We start from the raw sequence: 19,685 nt of genomic DNA, 5'->3' as shown, positions 1-19,685 counted from the left end.
ACATTATCCGTTCAGGATAAAATCCGCCCCGGGCGGGAATCGAACCCGTGGTCTAGCGCTTACAAGGCAGACGCGCTATGAAACCAAGCTAACTAGACTGGCATGAAACCTCTTAAAAAGTATTTTGATGATTTTTTTTTTTCAAAATGATAATTAACTTTATTTTTCAATAAGACAGAACAAACATATAACAAACAATAATAGGTAGTACAAAAAAGAAGCAATTTCCTTTTTTCCACTTTCTTATTTTAACTTTAATAAAATAAAATGTCCTGTCTATTTTTGTTGGGATGTACCCCCATTCATAGAATACACACCAAAAATATGTATTCCGTGCTGAATGGGGGCAATGTCTTATGTCCTGAGTCCTGATAATTTCTTGATTCACACAATCTATAGGTACCTTATAGATAATTTCTTGATTCACACAACCTATAGGTACCTTATAGATAATTTCTTGATTCACACAACCTATAGGTACCTTATAGATAATTTCTTGATTCACACAACCTATAGGTACCTTATAGATAATTTCTTGATTCACACAACCTATAGGTACCTTATAGAGTGGAGTACTAGGAATGGAGGTAGGCGTGGTTTCAGGGTGCAGGGGCGGCGCGGGGGTGGTATTACCAGACAGATGAGAACATAGACTAAACCGTGGCGGCTCCGTGTCATTCAGATAGGAAGCGTGAGGTGAGGAGGCAGTGAGGTCAGCAGCCTCCACTGGTTTCGAAACATCTGTACAAAGAAACAAACACTGTGTACTAGGAATGGAGGTAGGCGTGGTTTCAGGGTGCAGGGGCGGCGCGGGGGTGGTATTACCAGACAGATGAGAACATAGACTAAACCGTGGCGGCTCCGTGTCATTCAGATAGGAAGCGTGAGGTGAGGAGGCAGTGAGGTCAGCAGCCTCCACTGGTTTCGAAACATCTGTACAAAGAAACAAACACTGCTATAGTCAATCCAGATGGATATGAGAGCAATGAGTTATCAAAAAAGTAGGCTACGTTGCCAAACATATCAAAGGTAAAAAATCTTTAAAAGAGGAAGGTCAATCCAGATGGATATGAGAGCAATGAGTCATCAAAAAAGTAGGCTACGTTGCCAAACATATCAAAGGTGCAACGGTAAAAAATCTTTAAAAGAGGAAGGTACAATGCACAGTGCTTTCTCCCACATAGCACAGTGATTCAACCTCTTGTAAAAAAAGGTTACAGATCGAAGCTACCTCTGCTTTTTAGAAGAGAGAGTATATAAGAGGGGTACAATGCACAGTGCTTTCTCCCACATAGTACAGTGATTCAACCTCTTGTAAAAAAGGTTACAGATCGAAGCTACCTCTGCTTTTTAAAAGAGAGAGTTTATAAAAATAGACCTTACCATAAATGCAACAATGCAAGGAATTCTCGCATTCTGATGGGTTCCTTCATTTTCGGTCGATGACTCCTTGCTCTGGACATATCTACTGCTCGGAGGGAATTCGATGCTAGGAAATAATCAACCAAACCATTGACCAGCCATGGTTCTTTAAAAGAGGAAGGTACAATGCACAGTGCTTTCTCCCACATAGTACAGTGATTCAACCTCTTGTAAAAAAGGTTACAGATCGAAGCTACCTTTGTTTTTTAAAAGAGAGAGTTTATAAAAATAGACCTTTACCTTAAATGCAACAATGCAAGGAATTCTCGCATTCTGATGGGTTCCTTCAGTTTGGGTCGATGACTCCTTGCTCTGGACAGACTATAGTACTTTTACACTTCTTCTTCTTCTTCTTCCCACCCTTTTCCTACTTAAATAGGGTCGGCGTTTCTTGTCAGTCCCAGCCCTCAACAGTAAATGAATTATCAAGAGTGAAAAGGATAACTGTATTTATTTATTTTTCTATTATTTTTCTTTACAAAAAATAATTTATTTTCAGCAAACGACGTTTCGCCAGTTAGGGGGCATCTTCAGTTAAAGTGGAAATGGTTCTAGTACTACAGGTTATTTCTATTACAATAGATTATTCTTACCCTTCACCCTTTTCCTACTTAAATAGGGTCGGCGTTTCTTGTCAGTCCCAGCCCTCAACAGTAAATGAATTATCAAGAGTGAAAAGGATAACAAACTGTATTTATTTTTTTTTTACTATTATTTTTCTTTACAAAAAATAATTTATTTTCAGCAAACGACGTTTCGCCAGTTAGGGGGCATCTTCAGTTAAAGTGGAAATGGTTCTAGTACTACAGGTTATTTCTATTACAATCATTCCTACCTGGGGAAGACAAGGACAGAGCTTCTATCTCTCTTACCTAGGGAAGGCGGGTTCATGTTAGACAAGGACAGAGCTTCTATCTCTCTTACCTAGGGAAGGCGGGTTCATGTTAGACAAGGACAGAGCTTCTATCTCTCTTACCTAGGGAAGGCGGGTTCATGTTAGACAAGGACAGAGCTTCTATCTATCTTACCTAGGGAAGGCGGGTTCATGTTAGACAAGGACAGAGCTTCTATCTATCTTACCTAGGGAAGGCGGGTTCATGTTAGACAAGGACAGAGCTTCTATCTATCTTACCTAGGGAAGGCGGGTTCATGTTAGACAAGGACAGAGCTTCTATCTATCTTACCTAGGGAAGGCGGGTTCATGTTAGACAAGGACAGAGCTTCTATCTATCTTACCTAGGGAAGGCGGGTTCATGTTAGACAAGGACAGAGCTTCTATCTATCTTACCTAGGGAAGGCGGGTTCATGTTAGACAAGGACAGAGCTTCTATCTCTCTTACCTAGAGAAGGCGGGTTCATGTTAGACAAGGACAGAGCTTCTATCTCTCTTACCTAGAGAAGGCGGGTTCATGTTAGACAAGGACAGAGCTTCTATCTCTCTTACCTAGAGAAGGCGGGTTCATGTTAGACAAGGACAGAGCTTCTATCTCTCTTACCTAGAGAAGGCGGGTTCATGTTAGACAAGGACAGAGCTTCTATCTCTCTTACCTAGAGAAGGCGGGTTCATGTTAGACAAGGACAGAGCTTCTATCTCTCTTACCTAGAGAAGGCGGGTTCATGTTAGACAAGGACAGAGCTTCTATCTCTCTTACCTAGAGAAGGCGGGTTCATGTTAGACAAGGACAGAGCTTCTATCTCTCTTACCTAGAGAAGGCGGGTTCATGTTAGACAAGGACAGAGCTTCTATCTCTCTTACCTAGAGAAGGCGGGTTCATGTTAGACAAGGACAGAGCTTCTATCTCTCTTACCTAGAGAAGGCGGGTTCATGTTAGACAAGGACAGAGCTTCTATCTCTCTTACCTAGAGAAGGCGGGTTCATGTTAGACAAGGACAGAGCTTCTATCTCTCTTACCTAGAGAAGGCGGGTTCATGTTAGACAAGGACAGAGCTTCTATCTCTCTTACCTAGAGAAGGCGGGTTCATGTTAGACAAGGACAGAGCTTCTATCTCTCTTACCTAGAGAAGGCGGGTTCATGTTAGACAAGGACAGAGCTTCTATCTCTCTTACCTAGAGAAGGCGGGTTCATGTTAGACAAGGACAGAGCTTCTAATTTTCAAAGTCTGGCCTACAGTAAGTACATGAGTAAAGTGAAGCCCGAAGGTAGGGGAGGGGGGTGGCCGAGCCCCCTCGACCCCAATTTTCCGGAGTCTGACGTAAAGGAGAAAAATGGAGCTCAAGGGGGGCCCCCCCCAAATACAGCCCTGGAATATGCCTCGGGTGAAGTTACCTAAAACTAGCTTTTATAAACCTTTGGCTCTTGGCTGTGAAATGCTGAAATGAAACGTCTATAGATTTATCATACAAGTGGCTCAGATTGATTTTATTTTCTTTATCAACTAATCAGATTGCTTCATCTAGGGGACAAGACACTCGCCTGGTAAATAGGAGGGCATGGGTTCAATCCCAGTTGAGGTATGGAATTTTATCCTCAATATAATTTGACCACAGTAGTAGTAGTAGCCTACTGCTGGAGTAAAAGGACTTTACAGTCCTATGCCAGCATTATAAATAAGCACTATTACTTCTATTATTTACTAGTATTATTCTAAGAGATACGAGTAAATTTAAACCGAGTGTAAGGTCTGATTGTGGCCCCGGACCCGGACATAGGCATACCTGAATACTTCAAAATGGAATATGCCTCGGGTGAAGTTACCTAAAACTAGCTTTTATAAACCTTTGGCTCTTGGCTGTGAAATGCTGAAATGAAACGTCTATAAATTTATCATATAAGTGGCTGAAATTGATTTTATTTTATCAACTAATCAGATTGCTTCATCTAGGATTCTAGGGGACAAGACACTCGCCTGGTAAACAGGAGGGCATGGGTTCAATCCCAGTTGAGGTATGGAATTTTATCCTCAATTCAATATAATTTGACTACAGTAATAAGTAGTAGTAGCTTACTGCTGGAGTAAAAGGACTTTACAGTCCTATGCCAGCAGTATAAATAAGCACTATTACTTCTATTATTTACTAGTATTATTCTAAGAGATAAATTTAAACCGAGTGTAAGGTCTGATTGTGGCCCCAGACATAGGCATACCTGAATACTTCAAATATGTCGGTCAAGTGTGATCCGATCAGGCCTGGAATGATGGGGAGTAGAATGTTGAGTACAAGCAGTGCAGATATCACCTCTACCATGTCAGACTCTGTTTTGAGAATTTTCAGCAGATCCTTCATCAGGGTCGGATGTGACATGATCTTGTAAAGCCAGGTAGGTTGTCGCTGAACAATGTGACCGAGGAGGGTTAACGCTCCAAGCCTAGTGCTGGGGGAGCGCAGTGTTTCCGCCACCCTGAGGAAGAGAATGATATCAAACGAGTTACTTATGTTATGTTAAACAATGGATCTTATTATCCCAACTCAGAGGGAAACTAAGTGTAGGTGCTGATGTTATCGCTGATACTGACATTGGTGGGGACGGTGATTTATGTCATTAATAGAGAACAATATCAAATGAACATTCCTATATTCATCTTAATACCTATATAAATGATCCTTAAGCCTAGTGCTGGGGGAGCGCAGTGTTTCCGCCACCCTGAGGAAGAGAATGATATCAAACGAGTTACTTATGTTATGTTAAACAATGAATCTTATTATCCCAACTCAGAGGGAAACTAAGTGTAGGTGCTGATGTTATTGCTCATACTGACATTGGTGGGGACGGTGAATGTGATTTATGTCATTAATAGAGACCAATATCAAATGAACATTCCTATATTCATCTTAATACCTATATAAATGATCTTTATTAAGGAGCGCGGTAGCGCTCGCCCCGCCAAGTCAAGAAAGTTTGACCGCGCTACTAGAGATATTATACGCGACAGGGAAAGTAGCCGTTTTCAGATAGTTGTAGAGGAACAACTACAAATGATGGAAGAAAACGGATTAAAGTTGAAAAAAAAAAAAGAAAAAAAAATCATCAAAATCGGTTAAGTTTAGCCGGAGATATTTGACTTTGAAAAACGTCAAATTTTTCATCATTTTCTGCTGCTGCTGCTTCCGCTTCCGCTTCTTCTTTGACGTTGACCGCTCTACAGCCTAAACCACTGGACCGATTTTGATGGTTGATGGCTCATTTTTTTTTCTCGTGAGTGGTAGCTGTGTCTTTTCATATTTTCAAGGCCCCCAAAGGACCTTCGGCTTTAAATTTGATAAAAGACTGATTTTCTTCTCATAATATTGGGTTTTAACTTATAAGGTGATAGTTTTAAAAGTTGGTTAGGCCTTAGGACCAGTGCTACGTGTGTATTAGGGATAGCAATCCCGCAGGCTTTTGAATCCCGCAATATAATAACAGATATAATTTCTGATTTCAATAGACAATTGAGGACAGTGACAAAGGGCGTATTTGGCCTTTCTGTTTTTCTTCTAAAACGCCGGGTTTTACCTGATGAGGTGATACATAATATCCAAAGTTGGTTAGGACCAGCTACATGAAAGTTAATCAATTATGTTACCTACTATGATGTATGTATTTCGCCCAACACCTACGCAAACAACAACAAACCAACCTCAGTCATCTTGAAAAAGCCTACGAGTGAGGCGAAACTCGAGTCGGTGTAAATAATAATCCCCAACTAAGAACCCTAGTCAAATAGAAAATAAGGTAAGCCAGTATGTATTTCACTCGGAAATGATCAGAACGTACCAAAACTTACCCAATGATGTTATTATGGTATTTTTCACTCGGAAATGATCGAAACTTACTACTTACCCAATGATGTTACTATGGCATTTTTCACTCGGAAATTATCGGAACTTACCAAATCTTACTCAATAATGTTACTATGGTATTTTCAACTCGGGAATGACCCGAACTAACTAAAACTTACATAATGTTATTATGGTATTTTCTCACTCGGAAACGACCCGAACTTACTAAAACTTACCCAAAGATATTACTATGGTGTTTTTCACTCAGAAAAAACCCAAACTTACCAAACCTTATCAAATGATGTTACTATGCCTATTGCCTTTGTACTTTGTTGCACTACGCTCATACGTCATATTATGCTAAGTTCCTGCAAAAAGTTATGAGATCCCCCCAAAAAATACCACTTCGTGGCATAAAAAAAACCCCACCAAGTCGTTCTTCCCAAAATAAATCAAGTGATCACAAAAAATAAACAAAACTCCATCCCACCCCAAAAAATTAGAAATCAACTTTGTACCCCGCCTTTTATTCACTTCATAATCGCTACGCTCATACGTCATATTATGCTAAGTTCCTGCAAAAAGTTATGAGATCCCCCCAAAAAATACCACTTCGTGGCATAAAAAAAAACCCCACCAAGTCGTTTCTCCCAAAATAAATCAAGTGATCACAAAAAATAAACAAAACTCCATCCCACCCCAAAAAATTAGAAATCAATTTTGTACCCCGCCTTTTATTCACTTCATAATTTGTGTGCTCCTCCTTCACGTAGTAACTACCTCTCTCTATCCTCATTGCACTCTTCTTTCGTCTAATATTACTTCTGCTTCACTGCGTTGGCGGCGTGCCACCTACCTTTCTTTCCCCTCATTGCACTCCTCTTTCCTCTAATCTCACTTCTGCTTCACTGCATTGGCAGCGTGCCATCGATTTAATTTTAAAGCATTGCACGCCACCAATGCACTAAAGCAGAAGTGAGATTAGGGGAAAGAGGAATCCCCTTATTGCACTCCTCTTTCCTCTAATCTCACTTCTGCTTCACTGCATTGGCAGCGTGCCATCGATTTAATTTTAAAGCATTGCATGCCACCAATGCACTAAAGCAGAAGTGAGATTAGGGGAAAGAGGAGTGCAATGAGGGGAAAGAAGGGAGGTGGCACGCCGCCAACGCAGTGAAGCAGAAGTAATATTAGAGGAAAGAGGAGTGCAATGAGGGGAAAGAGAGGTAGTTACTACGTGAAGGAGGAGCACACAAATTATGAAGTGAATAAAAGGTGGGGTACGCGGGTTAACACCGCTACCGGTCGCTACTTAACGTACGTACCTTTACAGGGGTGGTTTCGGGAGTTGCTTCAATAGCGGCTTCAGGGGGAGAGGAACCTTCTTGTTGAGGATAGGGTGAGGAACTTGTATACAGCTGAAACCCAGGTAATATACAGTTACAATAAGATATACAGGTAATATACAGTTACACTAAGATATACAGGTAATATACAGTTACACTAATTATCTCCTTAAACATTGTATACAGCTGAAACCCAGGTAATATACAGTTACACTAAGATATACAGGTAATAATATACAGTTACACTAATTATCTCCTTAAACATACCTCGGTGGTGTAGTGGTCAAGACGCTCGCCTAATAAACAGGAGGGCGTGGGTTCAATCCCAGCCGAGGTATGGAATATAACTGCTGAAGTAAAGGGTCTTGTCAGACATGCAAGCACTATTATCATTAATTTTCTTAGCCTTTTCCTATTTAAATACCTAGGGTCTGCGTTTCTTGTCAGTCTCTTCCAGGCAGATCCATTGTGTATCTCATGTCTAATTTCTTGATTCACACAACCTATAGGTACCTTATAGAGTGGAGTACTAGGAATGGAGGTAGGCGTGGTTTCAGGGTGCAGGGGCGGCGCGGGGGTGGTATTACCAGACAGATGAGAACATAGACTAAACCTTGGCGGCTCCGTGTCATTCAGATAGGAAGCGTGAGGTGAGGAGGCAGTGAGGTCAGCAGTCTCCACTGGTTTCGAAACATCTGTACAAAGAAACAAACACTGCTATAGTCAATCCAATTCGTGTTAGACAAGGACAGAGCTTCTATCTCTCTTACCTAGAGAAGGCGGGTTCGTGTTAGACAAGGACAGAGCTTCTATCTCTCTTACCTAGGGAAGGCGGGTTCATGTTAGACAAGGACAGAGCTTCTATCTCTCTTACCTAGAGAAGGCGGGTTCGTGTTAGACAAGGACAGAGCTTCTATCTCTCTTACCTAGAGAAGGCGGGTTCGTGTTAGACAAGGACAGAGCTTCTATCTCTCTTACCTAGAGAAGGCGGGTTCGTGTTAGACAAGGACAGAGCTTCTATCTCTCTTACCTAGAGAAGGCGGGTTCGTGTTAGACAAGGACAGAGCTTCTATCTCTCTTACCTAGAGAAGGCGGGTTCGTGTTAGACAAGGACAGAGCTTCTATCTCTCTTACCTAGAGAAGGCGGGTTCGTGTTAGACAAGGACAGAGCTTCTATCTCTCTTACCTAGAGAAGGCGGGTTCGTGTTAGACAAGGACAGAGCTTCTATCTCTCTTACCTAGGGAAGGCGGGTTCATGTTAGACAAGGACAGAGCTTCTATCTCTCTTACCTAGAGAAGGCGGGTTCGTGTTAGACAAGGACAGAGCTTCTATCTCTCTTACCTAGAGAAGGCGGGTTCGTGTTAGACAAGGACAGAGCTTCTATCTCTCTTACCTAGAGAAGGCGGGTTCGTGTTAGACAAGGACAGAGCTTCTATCTCTCTTACCTAGAGAAGGCGGGTTCGTGTTAGACAAGGACAGAGCTTCTATCTCTCTTACCTAGAGAAGGCGGGTTCGTGTTAGACAAGGACAGAGCTTCTATCTCTCTTACCTAGAGAAGGCGGGTTCGTGTTAGACAAGGACAGAGCTTCTATCTCTCTTACCTAGAGAAGGCGGGTTCGTGTTAGACAAGGACAGAGCTTCTATCTCTCTTACCTAGGGAAGGCGGGTTCATGTTAGACAAGGACAGAGCTTCTATCTCTCTTACCTAGAGAAGGCGGGTTCGTGTTAGACAAGGACAGAGCTTCTATCTCTCTTACCTAGAGAAGGCGGGTTCGTGTTAGACAAGGACAGAGCTTCTATCTCTCTTACCTAGAGAAGGCGGGTTCGTGTTAGACAAGGACAGAGCTTCTATCTCTCTTACCTAGAGAAGGCGGGTTCGTGTTAGACAAGGACAGAGCTTCTATCTCTCTTACCTAGAGAAGGCGGGTTCGTGTTAGACAAGGACAGAGCTTCTATCTCTCTTACCTAGAGAAGGCGGGTTCGTGTTAGACAAGGACAGAGCTTCTATCTCTCTTACCTAGAGAAGGCGGGTTCGTGTTAGACAAGGACAGAGCTTCTATCTCTCTTACCTAGGGAAGGCGGGTTCATGTTAGACAAGGACAGAGCTTCTATCTCTCTTACCTAGGGAAGGCGGGTTCATGTTAGACAAGGACAGAGCTTCTATCTCTCTTACCTAGGGAAGGCGGGTTCATGTTAGACAAGGACAGAGGCCGTAGAGAACTCTCACTCGTGCCATCCAACAGGAATCGCGTACAGTTAAACACAACAGCGTGGTGCTCACTCTTTTTCCATCGCTCCGTGCACAATTCTTCCTCCGTGGATGACATGATGAGGAATGGATGTAGACGTACTGTCTCAATCATAGGCTGTGTGGTGAGAGGACGGTATCATATTATTATTTATTCACCGCTCAAGTTCTAGCATCTTATAAAAACCTTTCGTGATCTCTTTTTTGGGAAAAAAAACAACCAACCAAACAAACAAAACAAACTAATTTGTTAAGATATTTCTTGAGAAATCATTTATCTTACTAGTCAGACGTGTTACGCTCCTGTCTAACTAGACTGGCGTGAGTGAATGAGAACAAATTTTATCATATTGTATCTTCAAGATATAGGTGTCACTATCCAACATATTAATCTTCTTCTTCTTCTCTTGGGTCGGGACTAAGCTAGGGTCAAGGGTCCATTGTGGACGCCTACATAAAGGCGTGTGGTGAGAGGACGGTAACATATTATTATTTATTCACCACTTAAGTTCTAGCATCTTATAAAAACCTTTCGTGATCTCTTTTTTGGGAAAAAAACAACCAACCAAACAAACAAAACAAACTAATTTGTCAAGATATTTCTTGAGAAATCATTTACATGACATGATGAGGAATGGATGTAGACGTACTGTCTCAATCATAGGCTGTGTGGTGAGAGGACGGTAACATATTATTATTTATTCACCGCTTAAGTTCTAGCATCTTATAAAAACCTTTCGTGACCTCTTTTTTGGGAAAAAAAACAACCAACCAAACAAACAAAACAAACTAATTTGTCAAGATATTTCTTGAGAAATCATTTATCTTACTAGTCAGACGTGTTACGCTCCAGTCTAACTAGACTGGCGTGAGTGAATAAGGACAAATTTTCATCATATTGTATCTTCAAGATATAGGTGTCACTATCCAACATATTAATCTCCTTCTTCCTTTTCTTCTTCTCTTGGGTCGGGACTAAGCTAGGAAAAAAAAAAACAAGACTTCACTAGTGACTACTAGAAAATAGAAAAAACGTTTCTCATAAAGGCTACACAAAGTTTCTTCCTAGAAAGAAAAACAGTTAAAATGAGAAATGAGATGGTGGAAAATCTCAACTTGGAAAATCTTTTGTAACTTCAACTTTGGATCGGAAACTTTAACTTTTCATAACCTCACAAATGATAATGATTGAAATTTCCCCCCAAAGTCAAATGAAAATCCCACGCGAGACGAAAATTCCCTGACAAATGAGCTCCCCATTCACAAGTGAGTTGGGTTTTGAAATCTCGCTTCTTCCCCTTCTTCTTCCTCTTCTTCCCCTTCTTTTTCCCCTTCTTCTTCTTCCCCTTCTTCTTCCTCTTCTTCCCCTTCTTCTTCCTCTTTTCTAAATCTTGCTCCTTACAGCATTGAGGAGTTCCAGGGTGACTTGGTTACTCATGTTCACGGTCAGTCTACCTAACATCTATATTCTTCTTCTTCTTCTTCCCCTTCTTCTTCCCCTTCTTTTTCCCCTTCTTCTTCTTCCCCTTCTTCTTCCTCTTCTTCCCCTTCTTCTTCCTCTTCTTCCCCTTCTTCTTCCCCTTCTTCTTCCTCTTCTTCCCCTTCTTTTTCCCCTTCTTCTTCTTCCCCTTCTTCTTCCTCTTCTTCCCCTTCTTCTTCCCCTTCTTCTTCTTTTTCTTCCTCCCCATAATCTTTTTCCTCTTTCTCTTTCTCCTCCTCCTCCTCTTCTTCTTCTTGTTCTTCCCCTTCCTCTTCTTCCCCTTCTTCCTTTACGCTCGTCACATTTCAGTTGTTGCTCTCTGTATTCATTATGTTTGTAATTCTGTATTGATATGTAATTTCCATGTAATAATGTAATGTAATAAAGTGCTTTATTTTTATTTTGTAAATTGGTACAAGGTAGCAATACAAAATAATTAAATTACATAAGTAGGTACATGATACTAAACAACATAATAGTAATAATGTTGAGAATAAACAAAATAATAACACTTCTAGGGGTTTACTTAACAAGACTTAGTGGGTACCAGAACCTACCAAGTGCATTTTACTAAAATAAGGATGAAAAAAATATTACCTATACCTTATTTTGTAACATGAATTTTCATACTACCTTTTATGCTCAGATTGATACTTAAAAGCCTCCTGGTACACTAAGGGATTCCCCTTGTACTGTGCCAGGAGTAAAATAAGCAAACGTACATTTGTACAAAATAAATGCTTTATTGAATTGAATTGAATTACGCTTCAAGTTAACTAGGCTGGCTGTGAGAGTGTGACCTATAAGTCACAGGTTAATCTTCAGGCTAATTTCATTACAATGGTAGGTATTTCAAGAAGTTATTTTTGTACCTATTAGCACCTATCTAGAGTAGGTACGTACGTATAAACCCCCGCATCAATGTAAATTGAAGCACAACAGGTTTCATTGCTAAAAGGTTGTGAAAACTTTATTTAGGGAACAGGCCCCAGGAGATACCACCGAGCTATCCATCGTGTGAACGAATCTTGACAAGAAATATCGAATCGAATAAAAAAATAATCGATTATTTTGCGAATGATATCGATAAGGTCAAGGTCATATCCAAGTTCCCCTGATCAGCTGACTGCTATTCTTTGTGTGGGGTACAGAGGGGCAATGGATGGAACTATGGAAGAGAACACTTTTTTGTACTTTTAAATTCTAACTAATTTCTAATTAACTTTTAATACCTACCTACTGTATTAATTTAAGTTTCTCGAGATGTGAGTTTTAATTCCGTGATAGTGTTTGTAAAGTTAGTGTTAATGAACAAGATTTCAAGAGGACCAAGTTCCCTAGACTCAACAGAATACAAGTTGCCAATTCCTGAACTTACTCAGGGTTAGATGTTGAAGTCACAAATTTGAAATGGTAGGTATGACAATATTTGTTTCTCTTCATGTTCACTAATGGTTCAAGCATTTATATCTTGAAAAACATTGTTTTGAAGTTTCTATTACAATGTGTTTTTGTCAATGTATCTGCTTGAAGCATGACACTGTCAGCTATGGAAGTACAATGTGATATGATAAGTTATCAGTACATGGTAGATTCCCCAACAAGTAAGATTTAAACTTGAAAAAAATTGTTTTGAAGTTTCTATTACAATGTGTTTTTGTCAATGTATCTGCTTGAAGCATGACACTGTCAGCCATGGAAGTACAATGTGATATGATAAGTTATCAGTACATGGTAGATTCCCCGACAAGTAAGATTTAACCTAGCATGCAAGGATTAATTTAGATCTATTCAGTCACAATCTTTGGACATAGTTCATTAGTTTTTATCTAGGATAGCAATCCCGCAGGCTTTTGAATCCCGCGATATAATAACATATAATTTCTGATTTCAATAGACACAAAGGGCGTATTTGGCCTTTCTGTTTTTCTTCTAAAACGCCGGGTTTTACCTGATGAGGTGATACATAATATCCAAAGTTGGGTAGGACCAGCTACATGAAAGTTAAACCCAATGATGTTATTATGGTATTTTTCACTCGGAAATGTTCGGAACTTACCAAAACTTACCCAATGATGTTATTACGGCATTTTTCACTCGGAAATGGTCGGAACTTACTAAAACTTACCGAAAGATATTACCATCGATTTAATTTTAAAGCATTGCACGCCGCCAATGCAGTAAAGCAGAAGTGAGATTAGAGGAAAGAGGAGTGTAATGAGGGGAAAGAAAGGTAGGTGGCACGCCGCCAATGCAGTGAAGCAGAAGTAATATTAGAGCCAATGCAGTAAAGCAGAAGTGAGATTAGAGGAAAGAGGAGTGTAATGAGGGGAAAGAAAGGTAGGTGGCACGCCGCCAATGCAGTGAAGCAGAAGTAATATTAGAGGAAAGAGGAGTGCAATGAGGGGAAAGAGAGGTAGTTACTATGTGAAGGAGGAGCACACAAATTATGAAGTGACTAGAAGGCAGGGTTAAAAATTGATTTCTAATCTTTTATGGGGTGGGATGGAGTTTTGTTTATTTTTTGTGGCACTTGATTTATTTTGGGAGGAACTACTTGGCGGGGTCTTTTTTTTTTGCCACAAAGTGGTATTTTTTGGGGGGTATAAAATTGGGGATACACATTTGGGTGAAAATTATGATTGAGTCCTGCGTAAAAAGTTGTGAAAAATGTATTTCTGAAGTCAAATATCCAAAAAAGACAAGTTTATGTGACATCACTGCATAGCTGCATACTGGAGTGTATAATCTTTTTTGGGGTGGGATGGAGTTTTGTTTATTTTTTGTGGGCACTTGATTTATTTTGGGAGGAACTACTTGGCGGGGTCTTTTTTTTGCCACAAAGTGGTATTTTTTGGGGGGTATAAAATTGGGGATACGCATTTGGGTGAAAATTATGATTGAGTCCTGCGTAAAAAATTGTGAAAAATGTAGTTCTGAAGTCAAATATCCAAAAAAGACAAGTTTATGTGACATCACTGCATAGCTGCATACTGGAGTGTATGTTGTGATGTCAAGATACAATATTTACCAGTAATTTTTAATAATGTACATATGTACAATAATGAAGCTTATTCAATAATAGCATCTCACCTGTCAAACAAGAACTTGTCATGGGGTTCCCGTATGATAACCAACACATCTACTGCTCGGAGGGAATTTGATGCTAGGAAATAATCAACCAAACCATTGACCAGCCATGGTTCTTTACCTGTACAAACAAGATGTGAAAATTAAGAAATTTTGATACTATCTTTAGGTTTAAAGGTGCATAAGTGCTAAAAAAGGGGCACTTTTCCAGAAGGTTGTTTTGTACTTAACCTATAGGTACCCCTGTACAGTTTACCCACTTTTTTTTGTGAGGCTTTGAATCTTCTCTTTTGACAAAATCTTGTCATTTTGAAATGATACTGGCATTACCAACACATTGTTCAAGTCAGCAATCTCCAATATTAAATGCAGGTAAAGTATTTATATGAAACAGGCCCTTATCCCAAGTCTAGATTAAGAGGTACATACTAGAATTGAATTGTGTACGAAATCGGTTCTTGGCATCATCCACAGCTTCAGTACGATTTGATTCAAGATCTTTGAACAGCTTTGCACAGCTTTGATCCATACTTGCATGAGAGGTTTACGTCTCTTTAACATAGAAAACAAATGTCTACTTCCAATTCAAATCGGATACAAATAATTGACAAGTCAAATCTGAAAGAATTCAAGTACATTATTAAAACATTAGGGGCTGCTGTGAACTACTTTATTTGTGCCTTTATAATTGACATTTTTCTTTGTTTCCTGAGAAAATATAAACGTACCTAAGTAATTAAGTAATGTGTTAACTATGTAAATTCAATTTATTTTGAACACCTAGGTATCAACATCATTTACAAAATGCAGTTAAGAAATGAACAAATAAAATTGAACCTGTCAAAATAACAAAAATTGTTCCATATATCATTGTAGACCTGAAACCTATGTTGATGGTGATGTTAAATATGTGCAATGCTAGGTATAATATCACACCAAGTGACTGGTAAACAAACTGGACATGGAGGACTTTTTACTAAATGGGAAAGAGTATACAAAGTTAAAATAAAACTGATCCTTAAACTAAAATAATTCATACTAAACTGTTTCTAGAAAAACTAAGGCTGGGATCTACTATACCTCATGTAACAACCTGTGGTTACCTTTGATTATTCTTGGATACTTTCAGAGGTAACCACAGCTTGTAACATGAGAGGCTTTTAACATAGGTATTAGGTAACGTGTTAGGCCCTAGCCCTAAAACATGGAAGCTTAGTAGATTTCTAACAATTTAACTTCTGCCTTTGCCAATCAGAGATTATTTTGCAGCTGATGCAATCAAACAACACTTGGCAAAAGCACAGGGAAACCATATCAGACTGATAAGATCACAAATAATCTTCCACAGGCAACAAGAAAAACAAGACAAGGTAGCACATGTTAAGAATGGCATCAAAGATTTTTTTCTAGATAAAAACTAATGAACTATGTCCAAAGATTGTGACTGAATAGATCTAAATTAATCCTTGCATGCTAGGTTAAATCTTACTTGTCGGGGAATCTACCATGTACTGATAACTTATCATATCACATTGTACTTCCATGGCTGACAGTGTCATGCTTCAAGCAGATACATTGACAAAAACACATTGTAATAGAAACTTCAAAACAATTTTTTTCAAGATACCTATAAATGCTTGAACCATTAGTGAACATGAAGAGAAACAAATATTGTCATACCTACCATTTCAAATTTGTGACTTCAACATCTAACCCTGAGTAAGTTCAGGAATTGGCAACTTGTATTCTGTTGAGTCTAGGGAACTTGGTCCTCTTGAAATCTTGTTCATTAACACTAACTTTACAAAAACTATCACGGAATTAAAACTCACATCTCGAGAAACTTAAATTAATACAGTAGGTAGGTAGATTCTTAAAGTTAATTAGAATTTAAAAAGTACAAAAAAGTGTTCTCTTCCATAGTTCCATCCATTGCCCCTCTGTGTCTTGTTCATTAACACTAACTTTACAAACACTATCACGGAATTAAAACTCACATCTCGAGAAACTTAAATTAATACAGTAGGTAGGTAGGTATTCTTAAAGTTAATTAGAATTTAAAAAGTACAAAAAAGTGTTCTCTTCCATAGTTCCATCCATTGCCCCTCGCGAGTTTTCAAAACCCAACTCACTTGTGAATGGAGCGGGGATTTTTTCTATTTCCCACGGGAAAATGAAGGGAAATTTCGTTTTTCCCCCCGTCCGGCCTAGTGAATAAAGGTTTACCTTTAATACCTATACTCTATAGCACAAAGAATAGCAGTCAGCTGATCAGGGGAACTTGGATATGACCTTGACCTTATCGATATCATTCGCAAAATAATCGATTATTTTTTATTCGATTCGATATTTCTTGTCAAGATTCGTTCACACGATGGATAGCTCGGTGGTATCTCCTGGGGCCTGTTCCCTAAATAAAGTTTTCACAACCTTTTAGCAATGAAACCTGTTGTGCTTCAATTTACATTGATGCGGGGGTTTATACGTACGTACCTACTCTAGATAGGTGCTAATAGGTACAAAAATAACTTCTTGAAATACCTACCTACCATTGTAATGAAATTAGCCTGAAGATTAACCTGTGACTTATAGGTCACACTCTCACAGCCAGCCTAGTTAACTTGAAGCGTAGCGCGTCTGCCTTATAAGCACTATAGTTTGTGGGTCCATTTCCGTCCGGGGCGGATCTCGTCCTGAACAGATTTGTCAAGATTCGTTCACACGATGGATAGCTCGGTGGTATCTCCTGGGGCCTGTTCCCTGAATAAAGTTTTCACAACCTTTTAGCAATAAAACCTGTTGTGCTTCATTTTACATTGATGCGGGGGTTTATACGTACGTACCTACTCTAGATAGGTGCTAATAGGTACAAAAATAACTTCTTGAAATACCTACCTACCATTGTAATGAAATTAGCCTGAAGATTAACCTGTGACTTATAGGTCACACTCTCACAGCCAGCCTAGTTAACTTGAAGCGTAGCGCGTCTGCCTTATAAGCACTATAGTTTGTGGGTCCATTTCCGTCCGGGGCGGATCTCGTCCTGAACAGATAAGGTTCGTTCTCGGAATACTGGCTTTCTCCTATCCTGTTTTTCCTTTTTTTTTCCGTTTTCGGACTGATAAGACGTTAGCAGTTGCAGTTTCCATTCCTCTATGAAAAAAAAAAAAAAATCGTTTTCAGAAAATAAAACATCAATCAACAATTTCTTTCTTTTTCATGTTTCCTTAAGTTTATTTCAAGAAAAGAATAACTTCCTAAAATTTTCAACAAAAAATAATAACGGTACCTAACTTGAAAAATAGAAACAAAAAATGAACACATATAGTTACAAAAAAATGGCAGGATTGCGTTAAATAGAAATGAGAGTAAGTAACCCTAAAGTAGTAATAACCTAGAGGATTTTTAGAAGTAACCGTAAGAAATAATAACCTAAAGGATTTTCAGAAAGAAGGAAGAAAAACAAAGATAAAAATGTAAAGGAAGAAAAAATAAACATAAAAATGTAAAAATAAAATAAAAGAAACTAGATACCTATTTACCTACGTAAAAAAATAAACAAAATAATACAAAATTGGAAAATGACAATAAAAAAAGATCACAAAATGGTCAAACTATGGTATAAAAATAAAACAAACAAGTCAATGAACAAAGGAATGGTATACTTAATATTAATATGGAAGTCCCTAAATGATACCTACCTACAAAATAGGAATGGTATACTTGATATTAATATGGAAGTCCCTAAATGATACCTACCTACAAAATAGGAATGGTATACTTAATATTAATATGGAACCTAACTTGAAAAATAGAAACAAAAAATGAACACATATAGTTACAAAAAAATGGCAGGATTGCGTTAAATAGAAATGAGAGTAAGTACATAATATAAACTTAAAGGATTTTTAACCCTAAGTAATAATAATCTAAAGGTTTTTTAGAAGTAACCCTAAGTAACAATAACCTAAAGGATTTTTAGAAGTAACCCTAAGTAGTAATAACCTAGAGGATTTTTAGAAGTACCTAACCCTAAGAAATAATAACCTAAAGGATTTTTAGAAGTAACCAAGTAACCCTAAGTAGTAATAACCTAGAGGATTTTTAGAAGTAACCCTAAGTAGTAATAACCTAGAGGATTTTTAGAAGTACCTAACCCTAAGAAATAATAACCTAAAGGATTTTTAGAAAGAAGGAAGAAAAATAAAGATAAAAATGTAAAGGAAGAAACATAAACATAAAAATAAAATAAAAGAAACTAGATACCTACTTACCTACGTAAAAAAATAAACAAAATAATACAAAATTGGAAAATAACAATAAAGAAGATCACAAAATGGTCAAACTATGGTATAAAAATAAAACAAACAAGTCAATGAACAAACGAATGGTAGGTATACTTAATATTAATATGGAAGTCCCTAAATGATACCTACCTACAAAATAGGTAGAAAAACATTTTTTTTTTTCTATTAGGTACTGCAATTATTATTATTATTACTACAGTTATTTTTATTTATTTATTTTTAAACAAAATGGACGTAGGTATCTGGTATAACAAAGTGGACACAGGGTGGCAGTTTGCCTTAGGTTACATTTCCTTCCACCTAGGCGGAATGCCAGGCGGTAAAAGCCGCCACGTGCCACGCGCCCTCAGGATTTCAAGCCGCCTAAAGTCGGTCCGAATCAAAGAAATGCCGCCTAGGATTGCAACATGGAAACGTGCCACGCGACTTTTCGAACTTGGTTCTGGTATTTTTTTTTTCTTTTTTTTTTTTAAAAAAAAGATGAGTGTTCCACCGCCGTTTTTATTTCGTAGCAATGAAACAACTGCTACATTAGACGCATGTGGCCTGTGTCGTAGCATGCCCATCCCGTAGTATGCCTCTCATCAAATGGGCGGGAAGAGTCACACTCTCACAGCCAGCCTAGTTAACTTGAAGCGTAGCGCGTCTGCCTTATAAGCACTATAGTTTGTGGGTCCATTTCCGTCCGGGCGGGGCGGATCTCGTCCTGAACATACAAGGTTCGTTCTCGGAATACTGGCTTTCTCCTATCCTGTTTTTCCTTTTTTTTTCCGTTTTCGGACTGATAAGACGTTAGCAGTTGCAGTTTCCATTCCTCTATGAAAAAAAAAAAAAAATCGTTTAGATAAAAAATGGGGCAATAATTTCCGTAGTGGCATAATATCTATAAGTCAAAATATCATATCTTTGCCTATTTAGCATAATTACCTAAAGTTAATCGCTACCTACATCTACAACCTATACAGGTATAGCTAAACTCTTTGTATTATCTATCTTCTTTGATAAGGAATCGCCTAATTAATTCGTTTTGAATAGGAATCTTTTGGTAATTAAATCAATAGGTAAGTC

General features: G+C 38.7%; 1 protein-coding gene across 1 annotated transcript in view; it reads right to left on the bottom strand.

Moving 5' to 3' along the window:
* The window catches only part of LOC103516367 (hamartin), a gene marked incomplete at its 3' end in the record, with an annotated part of 11,324 nt that extends 1,463 nt beyond the window's left edge, over window positions 1-9,861 (bottom strand). The window contains 3 exon segments of the mRNA XM_026828786.1: window positions 7,471-7,563; window positions 8,005-8,186; window positions 9,666-9,861. Of these exon segments, the coding sequence (XP_026684587.1) occupies window positions 7,471-7,563; window positions 8,005-8,186; window positions 9,666-9,855 (465 nt within the window).
* Window positions 9,862-19,685: the final 9,824 nt, after the last annotated feature.

The sequence above is a fragment of the Diaphorina citri genome, unplaced genomic scaffold (assembly GCF_000475195.1).
Source record: "Diaphorina citri unplaced genomic scaffold, Diaci psyllid genome assembly version 1.1 scaffold1553, whole genome shotgun sequence".
Classification (NCBI taxonomy): Eukaryota; Metazoa; Arthropoda; class Insecta; order Hemiptera; family Psyllidae; genus Diaphorina; species Diaphorina citri.
Note: the sequence above shows the minus strand (reverse complement) of the source record. Positions and strands in the feature narration are given on the sequence as shown.